This window comes from Rhinatrema bivittatum, chromosome 8 (assembly GCF_901001135.1).
Source record: "Rhinatrema bivittatum chromosome 8, aRhiBiv1.1, whole genome shotgun sequence".
Classification (NCBI taxonomy): Eukaryota; Metazoa; Chordata; class Amphibia; order Gymnophiona; family Rhinatrematidae; genus Rhinatrema; species Rhinatrema bivittatum.
Genome location: NC_042622.1, coordinates 270,224,954 through 270,244,465, shown reverse-complemented (window position 1 = coordinate 270,244,465; position 19,512 = coordinate 270,224,954). Strand labels below are relative to the sequence as shown.

The 19,512-nt window shown below is 50.0% G+C and overlaps 1 protein-coding gene across 1 annotated transcript in view; it reads right to left on the bottom strand.

Moving 5' to 3' along the window:
* Positions 1-19,512, bottom strand: part of LOC115096370 — a 130,567-nt gene that overhangs the window by 11,631 nt on the left and 99,424 nt on the right. Inside the window, exons 3-4 of the mRNA XM_029610872.1 lie at positions 14,608-14,703; positions 25-167 (exon numbers count right to left, since the gene is read on the bottom strand). Of these exons, the coding sequence (XP_029466732.1) occupies positions 25-167; positions 14,608-14,703 (239 nt within the window). The remainder of the gene's footprint in view (positions 1-24; positions 168-14,607; positions 14,704-19,512) is intronic.

Below are 19,512 nucleotides of genomic sequence, written 5' to 3'. Positions count from 1 at the left end.
CAGAATAGACCAGACCAGCCTCACCTTTTTCGTTTTTAAGAAGTCCAGCATGGAGGAATGTTTTGGAAACCCAGGAAATGCCGAGTTATAAGTGTTGAGTCTTTGGGGATCACCACAGTGAAGCCTGCAAAATCCAACGTCGATGCTGACGGGACTGCCAGAGATATCTGTAAGATAAGGACACAAAGGGACTCCTGAGCACGCGAGGTCACCCCGAAAACTCTACAGGATTAGCAGAGACCATCGGTGGCATCGAGCTAGAGTGACCCTATAGCTGTACAATGAAAGAGAGAGAGAGACTGACCAGTCCTGGTTTTACCCTACTGCATCTAGTTTTAATGTCTTAAGATAAATAATGAGGCTACAAATCTCTAGATGTAAAGACAGCACATCCAGAAATGATGCAGTCTGTCCTACGGGTCACTCTGTCTCATGCATGAAGGACATTGGAACCCCATTAAACTTGTGTGCCTCGAAAAATTAAAAAAAAGGTTAACATCCCAGAGATGGCTGCACGCATACCACAGACATGCAATCACATAAACCTGTGGGAGGAGAAAGACGCGGGTACAATTCTCAGGCTCTATTCTAAGAAATCTGGAAGCCTCTCCTAATTTTCCCAGCTGCAGGCAGATCTGTCTTGGAGTGCAAAAGGTGAAAAGGCAGACCCCGCTTTCCCCGTGGACATGCAACAGATTCACCTTGGAGATGGGGGATGTGGGAAAACCCTCAGAGCAGCACCACTAACAACTAGGATTACCCTGTGCAATCCTGCTGCCAGTTAGAACAAATACGTTTATTAACATCTAGTTTTGATTTTTTTTTTTTTTTTTTTTTTTTAACTAAAAGCAAAGATAAATACAATTTTGGAATATTTCTCCTGCTACTGTTCTAGATAAAACCAGTTGTCAGGGGAGGAGAGAGTAGGCCCCCTGATGCAGCCAAAGCAGAAATAAGCACAAACAGCTGAATAGCGGTCACACGAGTGTTGCGTGTCCCGGCCGCGGCAGGCTCACGACCGGACCAGGCCCTTCCTCTCTAGCAGCGGTAGACAGCCGCCTACGCGCCCGCGCTCCTAACATGTCCCCAGGTTCCTCCGGATGCTCGGCGGCCTCCTCCAGTTCCAGCTGGGCCTCCCCACGTGTGCATAGGGGAGACGCTGTCACCACGTAATCTCAGTCATATGCCTTAGGCGCGCGTGCCTTTCCTGACTTTAAAGGGGCAGCGGTGAGAAGCCTTTGAACGGCCCCGGATGATGACGTCGTCGAGCCCTGCTATTTAAGGCAGGCCCCGCCTCTTGGTCTTTGCCTTGGCAACAGGTCTCCATGTTTGTCGTGTGCTTGGTTGCTACTCCTTCGTTCCTGTTCCTGTGCTCATTTGTTCCAGACCTGCGTTCCTGTTTCCAGTTCCCGAGTTCCAGTACCTGTTCCTGATTACCTTGGACGGATTCCTGGCTTTGACCCTTGCTACTCCTGACAACGCTTTTGGATGGATTCCTGGCTTTGACCTTTGCTACTCCTGACAACGCTTTTGGATGGATACCTGGCTTTGACCCTCACTCGCTCTTGACCACGCTTTTGGACGGATTCCCGGTTCTGACCTGTGCTCGTATCTTGACCTCGTCTTCAGCCACCTGCCCTGACTTTAGCCTGTTCTCGACTTCATCTCCAACCGCCTGTCCCGATTCCAGCTTGGACCTGACTCTGCCTCCAGCAGATTACATGGACTTGGCCTCTTTTAGGCTTCTGCCTATTTATAAGCCCAGACTTAACTTGATCCTGTCCTCTAGCCTGCCTCAGCCTCTCTGGGCTTTTTGATCCAGGCCTTGTTTCGAACTCACCCCTTCGTACCTTATGTCTCAGCTGCTTCCTGGCTCCCTGTTCTGAACACCTTCCTCGGGATCAACCACGAGGAGACCCGCCTAAGACCAGCCGGCCCCAGTACCCAAGGGCTCAACCTGCGGGAATGAGGGCTGGTATGGCGAAGCTCCATTTGGCCTCTGCTTCCCGGTCTGCTCCGCCTCCTGATGGTGGGGACCCGTGGGGGTTTCCCCACAGGTAGCATCAACTCCACCTTGGGCCAAGGGTCCACCTCCGCAACAAGGAGAGAACATTTTTCTTTCAGATCAGAATAAAAACATAAAACATGCCATGCTGGGCCAAACCAATGGTCCATCGAGCCTAGCGTCATGTCTCCGACCATGGCCTATCCAGGTCAATAGCCAGTACCCGGCAGGTGCTAATGGGGATGGCCATTTCTTGTTGCTGATTCCCATGTTGGACCCTTGGGCCGAGGTGGGGTTGATGCTACCCAAAGGAAGGATCCTATGGGTCCCCACCATCAGCAGGCGGAGTGGGCTGATGGATGGAGGCTGGCTGGTGCTTCACCAATACCAGCCCTCGTTCCCCACGGGCTGAGCCTTTGGGTACCAGGGCCGGCTGGGATTAGGTGGGCCTCCGCATGAAGTTGTTGATGGAAAGGTAGAGCAGTCAACCCAGAGACAGCAACAGCAAAGCTGGGAAGTCTGTACTGGACGAGGCGGAGTCCCAGAGACCCGGGCGCCAACAGAACCAAAGTCAGACAGGGGGCACCTGAGCAAGAACAGGCTGAAGCCTGAATAGGCCAAGTCCAGGATGCAGACTGAAGAGGTATTGTAGAGCAAATTGGAGTCAGGGCAGGCAGCAATCAAGGAGCGGTGGCAAGGCAAGGAGAAGATCAATGGCGTAGTCAGACAAAGCATAGGTCTGGGCTTGAAGAAGATCAGTGGCGTAGTCAGGCAAAGCAGAGGTCTGGGCTTGGAGAAGATCAGTGGCATAGTCAGGCAAAGCAGAGGTCTGGGCTTGGAGAAGATCAATGGCATAGTCAGGCAAAGCAGAGGTCTGGGCTTGGAGAAGAGCTGTAGCGTAGTCAGACAAAGCAGAGGTCTTGGCTTGGAGAAGAGCTGTAGTGTAGTCAGGCAAAGCAGAGATCTGGGCTTGGAGAAGAGCTGTAGCGTAGTCAGGCGAAGCAGAGATCTGGGCTTGGAGAAGAGCTGTAGTGTAGTCAGGCAAAGCAGAGGTCTGGGCTTGGAGAAGAGCTGTAGTGTAGTCAGGCAAAGCAGAGGTCTGGGCTTGGAGAAGAGCTGTAGTGTAGTCAGGCAAAGCAGAGGTCTGGGCTTGGAGAAGAGCTGTAGTGTAGTCAGGCGAAGCAGAGATCTGGGCTTGGAGAAGAGCTGTAGTGTAGTCAGGTGAAGCAGAGGTCTGGGCTTGGAGAAGATCCATAGTGTGGTTGGGCAAAGCAAAGATCCGGGCTTGGAGAGGATCAGTAGCGTAGTCAGGCAATGCAGAGGTTGTGTCCAAGAAGTCAATCCAAAGAAGGGCTAGGAATCAGGAATGCAGGAATGAAGGAGAACAGGAACTGGAACTTGCAGGGATCAGGAACCAGGAACACAGGAGAATCACCAGGAAGCAATGAAGTACACGACCAGCGTGGAGACCTGTTGCAAAGGCGACTATCAGGAGCCGAGCCCGGCCTTAAGTACCGGAGCTTCGGTGACGTCATCATCCGGGGCTGTGATCAAGTCCCTGCCGTGGGCCCTTCATAAGCAGCAATGATGTGCGCGCACTTAGGGAGGGGTGCGGCGCTGAACGGTGGCGTCTCTCCGCGAGCCATGCGAAGAGGCCCATCGTGGAGCACAGAGGCCTGTAGTAGTAGCTGGAGCATCGCCGCCAGAGACATGGAACTAGACTTTGGATTTGGCAAAGAGAGGCGAGAGGGCCGGGCCGCACGTCTGCCGCGGCTGGCACACGCAACATCCCAGAAGCAGCCAAAATTCCCAAATCTGCCTGATTAATACTTGTTAATGGATCTATTTTCTCTAGAAACGTGCACAAACCTTTTATAAATCCAGCTATACTACAAGCCTTAACTACATCCTTCAGCAACAAATTCCATGGTCTAATTGTGCTTTGACTGAAAAAACACTTTCTTCAATTTGTTTTAAACCTGCTGCTTGTTAATTTCAAGGAGGGTTCCCAACCCAGTCCGTGGGACACACCTAGCCTGCCAAGTCTGAGAACATCCACAATGAATATGCACGAGCTATATCTGCATACAATGGAGGCAGTGAATGCACATCTATCTCGTATATATTCACGGTGGATATTCTGAAAATCTGGCTGGCTAGGGGTTTTAATATGAAATTTAATACTGTATGGTCTACGTATGCGTTCTTTTATTTGAAGCATGGCCACGCCCTCTCCCTTTCCCTCCCTGTTTAACCAGTGCCTAGTCCCAGTACTATCTGGAAAGGTAAATAACCATTTCCCTATGTATCTGTTCCATCCCACTCATGATTTTATAAACTTCTATCACAGGACTAAGCAATTCCGCTCCCCCAGTGCCACAGACGGTGCTGATTTTCAGGATATCCACAATGAATATTCATGAGATATAGTTGTAAACACTCATTAAAATGAGACCGAGAGATGAAACTACAGTAGGCAAAATAGATGGAAGGTTATGCTGTAAATCTGTTTCTTCAGAGATCCAGGCCAGCCTCATTTTCAAAATAAATATTCATGAGATATATTTATGCAGTTTTGGTGTAATTAACCCTGGAAATTAAAGTGGGGAGGGGCATTCAAGGACTGGATTTGCCCACTTCTGCTGAAGGTGGTGCTGCTTTAGAGAATTGCTGCGAGCACAGACAGGCACTCGAGTGCGTGAGCTCTTGTGCGGCGCTGAGACTGACACAACCCTGGGGCTGGCTGTGGTCCAAGCCGCTGGCGGGCGAACACATCCGGGCATGGGCTGGCTGAAACAGAAACACACTTGGCTGGAAACAGGAACACTTGGATGTCCAACACGCTTCAGGAACTGAGAACCAGCAACCCCTGCTTGTCCCTTGGGGTAAAACCCTTTGGCCACTCCAAAAGCCCTTTCGGACTGCCGCTTGGAAGTGATTTGAGCGTGAGGACAGACGGAGGCCGAGGCCTAAGATGACTCTGGAGATATGAGCAAGATGCTGAAGACTTGGACATGACGAAGGCTCAGGACTTGGACCACGACGAAGGCTCTGAGAGAGACTGGCGCCGCTGTGTGCCCTACACATCCTCGGGGCCGGCCATGGACCACGCCAATAGCGGCACAGGCCTCAGGAACTCTGATTTAGACTCAGACTCAGGAACTCGGACTAGAAATTCAGACTCAGATTTCAGACTCAGGAACTAGGAAGACGTCAACCGGCAACTAAGACTCTGAAGACTCTAAACAGGACAAAGGTTTGGAACCAGAAATAAGGCAAGAACATGGATTCAGGAACAAGATGAAGTGGGAACCAGGAGACCAGGAACAAGGAACAGCAAACATGGAGGACCTTGAAAGCACTGGCAGACCTTTGCGAAGGCTTGGAGCAATGGAGGAAGTGCCTTTTAAAGGGCCGACGGAATGACATCAGGAGGGGCCACGGGGCTTTCCCCACCACAATCCCTTTAAACTGTGAGCAGAGTCACGCGCACCTAGGGAGGCAGCAGTGATGTCAGGTGGTGAGAGCGGAAGGTGGCGGCACTCCAGGCCATGAAGATCGCTGGCATGTTGGCGGCATCTCGCAGCCACATGGAAGACCAGCGGTGACATCAGCATCAGGAGCCTGCAGAGTTGGACAGCAAGGAGGCAGCGGCGTTTCGGTGCTGGGCTGAAGCAGATGGCATCCAGATTCAGTGGCGCTCTGGCCGCACAGGGAAGCAGAGGTGGCGACGGAGGCGTCCAGGTGAGCAAGGCCGCTCGTGGGGGCCCTCCCACGAGTGGAATCTCAACAAGAATCATCCAGCCAGCTGTCAAAGACATGGTCTTTTTAAAATCTTCTAAGAAGAAAACTATTTAACTCTTATTCCTCCTGGGGCCTCTGGGAGCCATGGGTGTATCTGGGGCAATGCTGACTGTGCAAGAATATGCCAGCCCCCCCCCCCCCCAGCTAGACTAGTACCCCCCAGGTGCAAATGTTACCCATAGTTAAATCTTATCTCCACTTTGTTGATAATTGCTATTTGTCAGAGTCTTACAGAATCAGCAGGAGGCTGTTTGCCCATCTGAGAAGTGGTGATAGCAAGGAATCCTGCCGGCTGACACCATTTCTTCAGTCTCTTGCTATCTCTGATGATGTTTACCCAAACCTAAATGATCTAAGCCCCGAATAAGAAGCCAGAATCACGTCCCCTAAAGCTACAGTGCTCCAGTCTGCAGTCTCACAATCCAAACCTGCCCTAAAACCACAACTTAGTAGTAAATGGAATTCTTTGCAAGTTGTGCTACCTGCCACCGGCCAATGTAGAGGATGAGGATGATGATGACAGGACCATCAGCTCACTCACAGGCACCTTTCTGCCTGCACTTGAACGCGCAGTTTCTGGGAGTAAAACTTACTGTGATGCAACAAGTTTTTAGCACAGAAAATGTGCATCCCTAAACTGGAGTACTGCTTAGCAGCCTTGCATGGAAATCCCACGCCAAAGAGAGCATTAAGTACTGCTCCCTGATGCAGAGAGACTGAATCTAGCAGGCACACTTTTTTTTTTAGCACTTTAAACTTAACTCCTGGGTCAGGGCTGGAGTTAAGTTTCCGTGCTAGGAAAAATGAAATAAAAAAGTCAGGAACTCTCTCCGGGTGAGTGCTGGCAGCTGTGCTTAGAAGAATTTCACCTCTAATACTATACCTATGTCTTGGATTTTTGCATTCTAATTGCATTACTCTGCATTTTGTAGCATTAAATCTTAGCCCTGGGGGTGGCCACCGCTGGTCCTTGAGAACCATGACTAGCCGAGCTAGCGCAACCCACTGTACAAGCCGTGCACTTGCACGGAGCAGCAGCCTGAGGCCGAGTGAGCTGCTGGTGCCACTGTGTCCAGCGGTTCCCAACCCGCCGCGTGGCAATGATGAGGAGCCTGAGGGCCGCGTGGTGGTTCCCAATCCACCACGCGGCGAAGAAGTGGAAGAGCATAGAGCCCCGAGGAGGAGCCAGAAGGCTGCGCAGCAAGCAAGAGGAAGTTGCAGGGCCATGTTTGTGAGTGTGTGTATGTGTTACGAGCACGTCCTCCGGCTGCTGCACGAACCGAGGGCTTGGGGACCCTCGGGTTCCGTACGAGCGCGAGGAGCGCGGTCGCCTCTAAAGCAGGTGAGGTGAGCCCTTGGGCCACGGCGGAACTCAGGGAGGAGCCCCAAGCCCCACCGTGGGAGGTGAGCTGGTGCGAGCATGGAGAACCAGGCAGGAACTGAAGCAGGAATAGAGAACAAGGTCTGACCCTCAGCCGGACCTGCACGCCCAAGACAACCAGCAACGCAATGTTGATTGATGAACGGTCCTCCGACTGTTCCAAGCCCTTTCGGAACTGCCGCTGGGTATTGGCATTGGGCAGCAGGCCGGACAGAGGATGAAGGCAGACAGAGTCCTTGGAACACAGAAGACATCACAGACGAGGGCTGAAGCGAGGACATCACAGACGAGGGCTGAAGCGAGGACATCACAGACGAGGGCTGAAGCGAGGACATCACAGACGAGGGCTGAAGCGAAGACATCACAGACGAGGGCTGAAGCGAGGACATCACAGACGAGGGCTGAAGCGAGGACATCACAGACGAGGGCTGAAGCGAGGACATCACAGACGAGGGCTGAAGCAAAGACATCATAGACGAGGGCTGGGATGGAAGACATTGGCACTGTCTCTCAGGGCGCCCTACTCAGCCAGCACGGCTGGACTGGTCGCGGACCACCCTGTCCCATTGCGCGCCCTACACAGCCCGGAGGATGGTCGCGGACCATGCTGAGAACGGGACGAGCGCAGGGAAGAGGTGGGTTACTGCACTCCTGGCAGTCTGAAGCAAGCTGGAACATCAGGAACTGGAACAGGAACAAACATCTAGGAACATCTGGAACCAACATCAAGGAAACAAGCAAAGACACAGGACAGGGAGCCATCAAAGCAAAGTCGACCATGGAGGACCTGGACCAAGGAAGACACACAGATGACTGTGAGACTCAATCCAAAGGCAAACAGGAACTGAAGCGAAAGTCCTTTTATACTGCTGTATGCAGGCAACTCCCTGGGAGGAGTATGCCTGGACCGCCCCTCACTGGCCCTATAACTGACGAGGAGTGCTGAGGGCCGGCCCCTAGGGAGAGGGCGTGGCCCGAACCAGGAAGTCCAAGCAAACCCAAGCAAGCCACAGGCAGGCCCCAAAAACATCGAGGCCTCTCAGGCCCTGGAGCAAATCCTGGATGGTACGCAGGCGAGGCCCTGGTTTCGGAGCGGCCTCCAGAGGAAAAGGTGAGATACCTCCTGTAGCACAGCAACAGGAGGGATCGTAACAGTATGTGTGTCTGAGCATGTATATGTGATGAAGATGGATCTTGTGTGTATCTGTATGTAAGAGGGATCTTGTGTGTGTGAACATGAGTGTGTAGGAGGGACCATGTGTGAGTGAGAATGTGTTTGAGTGAGAGGGAGCATGTGCATGTGAGAGGGAGTGAGCACGTGCATGTATGAGGGAGAGAGCATATCTTTGCATGTGTATGAGAGAGGAGAAAGTTTATGCATCCCTCTCTCACTGATTCACAACAATCTGAGTCACTGGAAATAGGAAAATTGGTTCTTTCCTGCTAATTTCCGTTTCTGTAGTACCACGGATCAGTCCAGACTCCTCGGTTTATTCATCCATGCCAGCAGATGGAGACAGAGAAAGTAAAACTGTCACTGCTTCAAGTACCCTAATGCCACCTACCGTTCCTCAAATATAAAAACTGCTTTTCTGTGCACCCTCCGACTTAATATCATAGCGATATTAAGTGGGAGGTCCCGAAGGGTAAAAAAAAAAACATTTGAATTCGGCCTGCGGCTGTCGGGTCAAAAACCGGACGCTCAATTTTGCTGGCGTCCGGTTTCCGAGCCCGTGGCTGTCAGCGGGCTTGAGAACCGATGCCGGCAAAATTGAGCGTCGGCTGTCAAACCCTCTGACAGCCAACGCTCCTGTCAAAAAGGAGGCGCTAGGGACGCAGTAGTGTCCCTAGCGCCTCCTTTTTCCCGTTTTTACCGCTGGGCCTAATTTAAATACTGAATCGCGCGCACCGGCAAGTGGCCGGTGCGTTCGCCCGCTCTCCCGCAGACTTTACTAAATCGGCCTGTAAGTTTGACTACAAAAGTTTGCCCCCAGAGTCCTGGAAAACAGCGGCTGGAAACCCCCTGATTGTCACACTTTTGAAACAATGCATCTTTTGCCCAGAGCTTTAATTAACTGAAGTGACTGGAAGGGGAAAGCAGAGTTGCTTACCTGTAACAGGTGTTCTCCTTGGACAAGCAGGATGTTAGTCCTCACATTTATTTATTTATTTATTTATTTATTTAAAGACTTTTATATACCGAAGATCATGTACTGGTACATATCGCTTCGGTTTACATAGATTGGGAATTACCATAGATATGGTGTACATAGAACAATGATTAATAATCAGAAATCAATAAACAGTAAACATGATGCATAGAAAACAGTAAACAGAATGCATATAACAATAAATAATAATAATAATAAAGAATAAATAAGTAGTAAACAGTAGGTGTAACTGTGCGGAAATAATAAACTATTTAAACTGGTGGAATTGGATATACCTGTGGGTAAATACCTAGCTACAGGCTGCTCCCATAGGCACAAGGGACACACAGCACTTAACTAGGTGCCAACGGGCATAACAAACTAGTGCTGGTGGCAACAGAGGGAGTCAGCCTGAATTTGAACAAGGGGCATAAGGTCGGAAGAGTTGGGTTTAGTTACTGAAAATGTTCTGTAGGACTGACTGACTGACCAAAATGGCTGTCGCGACAACCTTCTCTGTCCAAGCAGTAGTGATAAGCAAAAGTATGGAGGGAACTCCATGTCGCAGCTTTGCAAATTTCATCCACAAGGACTGCACGCAAGTGGGCCACTAAAGCTGCCATGGTCCGAATGGAGTGAGCCTTGACATGACCCCCTAGCTATAGACCTGCCTGCGCATAGCAGAAAGAGATGCAGTCTGCAAGCCAGTTGGACAAGGTTTGCTTGGATACAGCAACTCCTAATCTACTTATGTCGAAATAAATGAAGAGTTGCGTAGATTGTCTGTGGTCTGCTGTTCACTCCAGATAGAAGGCTAGGGCCCTTTTGCAATCTAGGCTGTGCAGAGTTGGCTCACCCCAATGTGAATGAGGCTGAGGAAAGAAAGTTGGTAAGACGATGGACTGATTAAGGTGGAATTGAGTCACTACCTTTGATAGGAACTTCGGGTGTGTGCGAAGAAGAAGTACTCGATCGTGGAAGAACTTGTGTAGGGTGGATATGACACCAATGCCTGAAGTTCGCTGACCCTGCCGAGGTGACTGTTACCAAGAAAATAACTTTCCAGGTCAGGTACTTCAGGTCACACGAGTGCAAAGGCTCAAAGGGAGCCTTCATCAGGTGTGCCAAGACCACGTTGAGGTCCCAGGAAACCGCAGGGGGCTTGAAGAGGGTTTCAGCTGGAGTAGACCCCGCATGAAATGACCCACAACAAGCTGTGCAGAGGTGAGCAATCTGTCACCCCTTGATGGTAGGCTCCAATTGCACTGAGATGCACTCTCACAGAGATGGTTTTCAAGCCAGCGTCCAAGAGGTGCAGCAGGTAATCCAACAGCTTGGAGGTGGAACATGAGAACGGGTTCAACCTTTGGCTGTCACACCACACCGAAAATCTCTTCCACTTCAGGCCATAAGACTTCCTAGTGGCTTGGGACAATTGCAATGTGGGCGTAAGCCTCCTTCAAGTCGAGGGAGCAGAGCCAGTCTCCTTGGAGTAGGAGCAGAATCAGCGTGCCCAGAGAGACCATCTTGAATTTTTCTCTTACGAGAAAGCGGTTCAGCGTCCTGAGGTTGAGAATGGGGTGCAAGCCGCCGTTCCTTTACGGAATGAGGAAGTACCTCGAGTAGAAGCCATGCCCCCACTGCTCGCAGGGAACTGGCTCTACCGCGCCCGCCACTAGAAGGATGGAAATTTCCGATTGGAGGATGACCTGATGGTTGGACAAATTCCACAATGGACATGGGGGAGCGGTAGCCCTGGTGGACAATGGAGAGGGCCCACTGGTCTGAAGTGATCGCTTCCCAGCGGCTAGTGAAGTGAAGGAGCCTGCCACCGACTGGAGGATCGGCTGCCAGGGGAACCGGCATTTGGCCCGTGCCCCATTGCCGCCAGTCAAAAGCCTGCAGATGGGGCCTTGTTGTGGGGCTGGTTGGGCCCTCGGTATTCGCCCCTTGGAACATTTTTCTCCCAATGCCATTGAGCTCCCTATGTTCACACCCCAGCATGGGGGGGGGGGGGGGGGGGAGAAGCATGTATTCGGGAGTGTCTGGCCTTTTTGAGAGAGGACTCCACCACCGCAGACTGATGGGGTAAGTGCCGCCATTCAAAGCCCACTGCCTGTTGGATCAGGTTAGTCGCATCAGCTTTCCTGTTCACCGGGGCCTCCGAAATGGGGTATTCCCACATACGGAGGAGGAGCTCCTTAAAGATGTCATGGACCAGCACCACCACGATCACTTTTGGAACAATCGATGAACTGGAGAACCTCCAGCATCTTATGACGGGAGTCCTCCTCTGACAGGAGCTGGAAGGGGATGGCTTCAGCCATAGCCCTTACAAAGCTGGTGGACGATAGGTCCTTGGGCGGGGAGTGGTGCTGCTTCTCCGGAGGGAAAGGCTCCGAGAGGAGGTCAACAGAGAACTTGGACGATGTGTCTGAGGAGTCATCGCCCCATGGGTCATAGGGGCCCTCCTCTTCACTAGGGTCTGGACGCAGAGGGCGGGGACCGGGAGGGGCACTAGGCCCGGACTCCAAAGGCACTAAGGGCCGTGAGGGCACCGACGGCATCGATGGGCCCTCGGGCATTGAGGGGGACATCGGCTGTGGTACGCCAGAGGGAACCATGGGTATGGGCGCCTGGTCCCCGCAGCCTTATCCTTCTCAGAGGACCTGGGAATCGAGATCGCTCCGGTGGAAGGCATCGGTGGCTAAGGAGGCATCGAGGGAACTCTTGGGCACCGGTTGCATCGGTAAGGCGCCAAGAAGGATGTCCAGAAGCTCCAGCAGGGGCGTGAATATTGAAGGCGGAGGCTCGGGCACAGGTATAGGGGCCGGTTGTGCCAGCAGCTCGATGCTCTGAAGCACTTTGAGCACTGCCGATTGCACCCTGCGGTCCAGCTCCTCCTGGAAGTCCTGTGAAGTAAGGACTGAAGGAGGGGGACAAGGCATCGCCGGCACACCCTCAGAGGGAGCCTGAGGGGGCACAGCACCCAGCACCGTTGCCGGTTGGGAACGCCTCTGGCTTCGGGGGCACCAGAGGATGGGCCTCCGGCGGCTGGTACCGCTTCGATTCGGACTTGGAAGCCGCCGACACCGCTCCGGAACTGGAACCGTGTCAGGATGGTGACCAGTGTCGATGCTTCCTGGATTTCTGGTGCTCGGCCCGGTCTTTCCCCGTTGCCGAGTACGATGATGACCCTGAGATTGGGGGGAGGGGTGAGACCACTGAGGATCGATCTCCCTATCCCTGATCCTTAGGTGAACTGGAGAGCGGAATCACCAGGGGAAAGGAAAAGGAAGGGAAAGGGAAGATTCCCCATGGTCCTCTGGCATAGAGGACACCGAAGCCGAAGCGGAGGGTTTTGGGGAGCCAAAAAGTTTCTACATTTTATCCAGGTGAGCACAATGCCCTTTGGGGGTCATTTGATCGCACAAACGACACCCTCGGCATTATGTGAGGCCCCCAGGCAGAGGATACAGACCTCGTGCGGATCCCTGATGGACATGGTCCGCAGGTACTTGGGGCATCGTTGAAAACCCAGCGACGCCATTGAAAAAGGAGGCCGGCGTGCGGCGGATGACCGATGGGGACCCAGAAGCGGGAGTCAGGAATCGACCGCAAATACTGATAGCAAAAGCTAAGGGCACCTACCGGAGGAACCGACCGCGAAGGGGGACCCGATGCAGAAAAAGGAAAAACCCTAAAAATATGTGAAGACGCTTTCAAGGGTTTGGAGCTCCACGACCACGAGGCTGTTGCACCGCGGAAAAGAAGAAACTGAAAGGGGACCTCGCATGGACGCGCGGATAGTGGCATCCTGGGCATGCTCAGTCTGCCCAATCAAAGTTCTAGAATCTTTGACAGAAGTTTTCCGTGCCGGGCTCCATCCTGATGATGTCACCCACATGTGAGGACTAACATCCTGCTGTCCTAGGAGAAAAAATATTGCGGAACTATTCCCCGATTCTTTATTTAAAGCTTGCAGGCAAAAGTCCCAACTGTGCTCTGAGTCCAGGCTGTTGCAAGCAACAATTTTTTTTTTAAGTGTGGAATATTTTTCTCTTAAAGACGACAAAGTCTTGGGCCTAAGAAAATCTGATTTGTTTCTTCCTAAACCCATGAATGCTGAGGCCCTATTCAGCCACTGGGCAGCTGGTAAAGTTAATTGCATAAACGTATCCAGCTAACTTAGCCAGGGTATTCAGCAGTGCAGGCACACCGGTGAATATACTCAGCTAACTTAAAGTAAAGACTGTGGTTCAGCTGTCCTAAAGTTATCTGGATAGGTTAAGCCAGAGAAAGCTGAAAAGGTAACTCAGCCAGATAACGCCACTCCGTCCTGGGAATGCCCCAGGCCACCCCTGACGTAGCTGGATAAGTTTTCAGCCAGCTAAAAACGTATCCGGATATGTTGGGTGTCCAACCAATGGAATTTTCAAATCGCCGCGTTTGTCTGGCAAAGTGTCAAAGTTTGCTGGACAGATGGGGCTGAATGTGGACCTTGAAAGCTTTACCATATTCAATCTCACCGTGAAGATAACATTAGCCCTCTTATACTTTTGACCTTTATGTTTTGCTTTGTTTGGGGGGGGGGGGGGGGAATGGGGGTTCTCAGCATTTTCAGCAGCTTTTAATCCATCCAATGAGAACATAAGAAGATGCCATACTGGGTCAGACCAAGGGTCCATCAAGCCCAGCATCCTGTTTCCAACAGTGGCCAATCCAGGCCATAAGAACCTGGCAAGTACCCAAAAACTAAGTCTATTCCATGTTACCATTGCTAGTAATAGCACCAATGAGCTCCCCGGAAGCCTCCTGCATGGCTGTAAAAGCCCCTGCAAAGTATGCAAGATCATTTGTTGAATGTGAGAATTACGCAAACACATTGGTGTGCAAGAGATTTCGACGCCACAATGGTGGCATCCGAAGAAGGGACCTGTGGAGGGGGTATCCAAAGCCCCTGCACCTCATCATCTTTGGATAATTCTTACGTGAAGATACCGCAGCCTGCGGAGAATGGCCCGGAAGGTCACATGCGAGACTCTTCTGAATGTGGCTGCTTCCCGGGGGTGGAAATGATCTACAGGTGGACAGCCTGGGGTACAATTGTCAGCCAGTGCAGGGGAGGCCGTTTCTGCTTGCTCCCTGCTCGCGTCAAACACTGCTCAGTAGGGATATCAAGTTCATCAATCTGAAAATGAATTAAGGTGGGAAGAGCCCAGGAAACCATGCAGCTACTGGTCATTTAACTGGTGGCTTGTACTCACCTTGCCCGATATAGACAAAATGGCTTTGTCTCTTACAGCACCCCCTTTCTGCAAACAAGTTTCTCCGTTCACCCTGTCTGCTGACCACTGTGGCACCTAATGGGGTAGCAAAAAAAAAAAAAGGTTACAACTCTTAATTCCTGCATTTATAACCAGTAAACAGGTTACCTCTATTAGTATATCCTAATAGGTTATCGGGTTACACACACCCCAGTGCTCAGCGACACGACGGCTAAGCAAGATCATAGGATAGGGGAACCACCAGTGAAGAGAGGGAGCTGCAGGCTCTAGCAGGCAAACCTGCCAAGAAAAGGTCACATCTGCTGTGATCACCCAGGGACGTAACTGCTGCCCTGTGCAGGCTCCCCCCCCCCCCACCCCATGCATTCTCTTAACTAACAGAAGTTACATCATGGCCATCCTCAAGCAAAATATGAAGACAGAGGGGAGGACCAAGAAACACATCCCAATAACATACCCCGAACAGCAGTAAATAGCAGCCGCCTGTAATCTAAATGACCCTCCCTACTAGCAGGAGGAGAGGCCTAATGGATACAATATTTATTTATTTATTTTTTGCATACCACCTATAACGAAATACCACTTCTAGGTGGCTCAGAAAATGCACATACATAATATCTAAAATATTTCAAAACTCAAAGCATAACAATAAAATTAACATAATCTTAATAATATCCTCATCAAGATAGCTAAAGACAATAATAAGATCAAACAAATGCCATTCTGAAGAGGAAGGCTTTAACCTTTTGATGAAAGACCATTGAAGCTCTTGTAGGAGTGTGTGGGGTCACTAATAATGTCCACGATGGGTAAATTGTAGGTGCGGTTCTTTAAATGAGGGAACAACTAGCAAATGTCTATCGGCAGATAGACATGGACGGAGTGGAAAGTATTTTATAACGTGGTCCATTAAATAGGATGGAGCCCTCACCATGTTACACTTTAAAAACCAACATTAATAAGTTAAGATTCATTTACTGAATAATAAGTAGCCAACGAAACCGCTTTAAAACTGTGTTCGTGATCTGGACTATTCAATGGGTGGTGGAATTCCGCGACATCTGTAAAGCCTTTCCCATTGATATTTTGGCAAGGCCACAATCAGAGTTACAGTAATCAACTGTGGTCACAAGGAAGGTCTGGAGAAGGATAAGAACGTCCTCAGCTGGTATTAAAACCTCAGCAATCACACCATCCTACGTTTAAAAAAAACCAAACACAAAAACCCGCTTTAATAACTGAACTTAACGGAGCTGGAAAACTTAATCGAGACTTCTAAGTCTTTCATTTTGTCGGGAAATGAAAGAGGAACACCATCAACAGCAAGATCCAGCGACTGGAATGGGCAACCTGCTTAATAATCAAAGGGCCTGTTTTATCCCAACCAGCGATTGCCAGTAAAGAGCATAGAATAGTGTAACGCAGATATCAAAACTAACAGGGAAAAGCAACTGCATTTTGTTGGCATAAATCTTAGAAATCTTAGAAAGGAACCGAAAATACAATGCAAAGAGGCCGGAAATGTAGATTAAACGAGGCAGAAGAAAGTGCAGAGCCCTGGTGTTACTTTCCCCTAAGAGCTGCTTTCCAGGTGGAATGACCTCTGAATATGATGCCCACCCAAAAAAACGAACGGACCCCCTCCCACATCATCAGCTCCTGGCCAGAAGTGGCAGATAATATGTCCAAAGAAATCATAATAGCCGCTCCACTGTGATCCAACACGCACAGCACATAATCTGTCACCGTGACAGGAAAAACATTTCTGCGCTAGGATTGGATCCAGAGCCGCGCTGATAAGGATCTAAAATATCAAAATTGTTAATAAAGTCAAAGTTCAGGCAGGATGATTTGGTTTTTTTTTTAAAGTCTTAGCCGACAAAGGGAGGTTAGATATAGGTTAATAATTAGATACTGCTGCCCTTAAAAGATTTCTTTTTTTAAATACAGGGTAAATTAAGGATTTCTTTTAAAATGTAGGTCCTGTCCCTTCTGCTAAAGGCATATTAACCATAATAGTGAGGAGGTCCGAAAATACAAAAAGGGCAGGGATTAAGCAAATAAGAACATGCCATACTGGGTCAGACCAAGGGTCCATCAAGCCCAGCATCCTGTTTCCAACAGTGGCCAATCCAGGCCATAAGAACCTGGCAAGTACCCAAAAACCAAGTCTATAATGAGAAGAGTTTAATTTATCCATTATTTCAGCAAGTTCCGTGCATCTGCTTTCCTAGTGAAGACAGACACTCGGGTCTGACTGGCCCTTTATACGCAAACGTGTGGCAAACTCTTCACAACTGGCCGAGTTACCAAAGGTGTCACTGTGATCTGGGCACAGCAATCTCTTAGCTGTGGTCAATAACTCGTGAGGGAGATCAACCAACCGCAGTCATAATGAAGTCACTGTCTCTTACAATCATTAAAAGCCGCCCCCGACAGCGTGCGTCGTACGTTTATGCCCTGCGCATCCAGCTTTAAGCACGGCTCCCTTCTTGGAAGCCAGTTCTTTGGAGAACTATGCTGGAGTTAATGGGATTTAAGCTAGAAAGCCGACTACAGAAAGAGCCTCTGGAATTTCTAGAGCAAAAGAAGCTATCGGATAATAATCTGAGCGTAAAACAGGGGAGATGCTTATATACTCATTATTTGCTTTTCAGAAACCCCACTGCTCAGGAGCCCAAAGCAAATCTAGAACATGGTCTGCACGATGAGGGGGAGAAGGAGGGGTCAGGATTAACTGAAGCAGATCGAGAGCAGCAGCAAGCGTAGAAAAAAAACATCTCCTGCAGATAATCTGTGGGAGTATTATCAGGATGAGCATCAAAATCTCCAAATGCCAGGGCCCCTTTCCTAAAATACAAAGGGATTGGCAAATTCAAAACAGGCGTTTGCATAACATACGCTTTTGCTGACTAGAACTTTAGCCGAGCGCACTGTTAGCCCCTGTTTGGACGCGCGTTTTTCACGCGCTATTATTACCCCTTATACAGTAAGGGGTAATAATAGCGCGTGAAAAACGCGTGGCCAACCCCCCCCCTAAACTAATAATGCTCATCACATGCAGATGCATGTTGATAGGCCTATTAGTCATTCCCGGGCGATTCAGTAAGTAAAATGTGCGGCCAAGCCACACATTTTACTCTCAGAAATGTAATTTCAGACGGCATCGGGCAAGTGTACAGAAAAGCAGAAAAAAATGCTTTTCTGTACACCCTCCGACTTAATATCATAGCGATAATAAGTCGGAGGCCCCAAAAATTAAAAAAAAATAAAAATCTGCCTGCGGCCCATGGGTTGGAAAACGGATTCTCAATTTTGCCGGCGTCCGTTTTCTGAACCCGAGGCTATCAGTAGGTTCGACAACCGACGCCGGTAAAATTAAGCTTCGGCTGTCAAACTCACTGTCAGCCGCCGCTTCCGCCAATAAGGAGGCGCTAGGGACGCGCTAGTGTCCTACCGCCTCCTTATTACCGCAGGCCCTAATTTAAATACAGAATCGCGCGCCTTGGAGCACCAGCTCTCCCGTGCACTTTACTGTGTGGGCCTGATTGTTTGTTTACCCTTGTTACCAGGCACTGGCTATCCCCCCACAAACATCACCTTGCAATCTTGGCAGCACAAACAAGTAAGTAAGGAGGCAGCCAATGGAAATGCAGAACCGTACCTCTAGCTAAGGAATTGCTTCCCAATTGACACTTCTTATCGGTAACATTTTCAGTTAATGTGCACTAAGCACCGTAGGTGTGAACTAATTCCGAAATTAGGGAAACCTGAAATAAACACCCCGAACCATTTTAAAAATGAAATCAAACAGAAAATGACCCAAAACGAAAAAAATGTGAAAAAAAAAATCAATGCACACCCCTAGTGATAAGTATTTAGGTACCATAAGTCCCTGCCCCAAGGAGCTTACAGTCAGGGATGGTAAATCTCATACCAGCGTGTGGGCGATGGCCCGCGCCCAGAGACACGGCTATTTTATAACTTACACGCATGTTATAAAGTAGCCTGGCTGCGCACACATGCGAGCCAAATTTTAAGTGGGAGAGCAAATCTTGCTTCTGCCGCGTAAATTGGGGGATTTTAAAAGGGGGGCACGCCGATACCATTACCAATTTACCAGTTCATCCATCAGTTCACCCAGTTAACATCAAGCTCCTCCAGACCCCTCTGATTTGAAAGCCTATTCTCCCCTGGGTTACCCTCAGACTCTTTAAACCCCTCTGAAAAGGATCAATCTTTTTGGGGGTTTTGTCACTTTCATGCCATGGATATCAGAAGTAAAGTTATGCAGCAGGGGGACCTCGGTGCACGCGTAAGTATTTGCACGCACATCTCTTGGCCAGGCCCTGACACACCCATGCCCCGCCCCTTTTTGAAAAGTCGTGACTGGTGAGACGTGCGCGCGCCGTGGCGTTCGCGCGCATATCCGGGCGCTTTCTAAAATACGGTCAGCAAGCGCGAGGCTGATTTATTTGTGTATCCCCTAATAAACGTGCCCGCCGGGCTTTCAACCTTCACCTGAGTCAGTGGGGAGAGATACAGTGACGCGCCCAAGGTCAGAAGGCTTGAAGGCTGGACTTCCCTGGCTCTCAGCCTCTCGCTTTAGACACCAGGCCCGTTCTTCCTCCGAGTAACCAGCTCCCAAGACTGCAAGCTTTCTTGAGAAGGGACTTACCGCCCCTGAATTCTAATGATGATGTAAGCTGCCTCGAATATTATTTGAAAATGCAGAACGGAAATAATAAAAAGTCTTATTATTGTTTTTTTGCAGGGTATAAACCATCACCGAAAAGCAGCTTAAGAAAGAACAACAAACCTAAACACATTCTCTGAACAAATATAACTCTTACAATTACTATTGGGTGCAGGGGCGGATTCCCG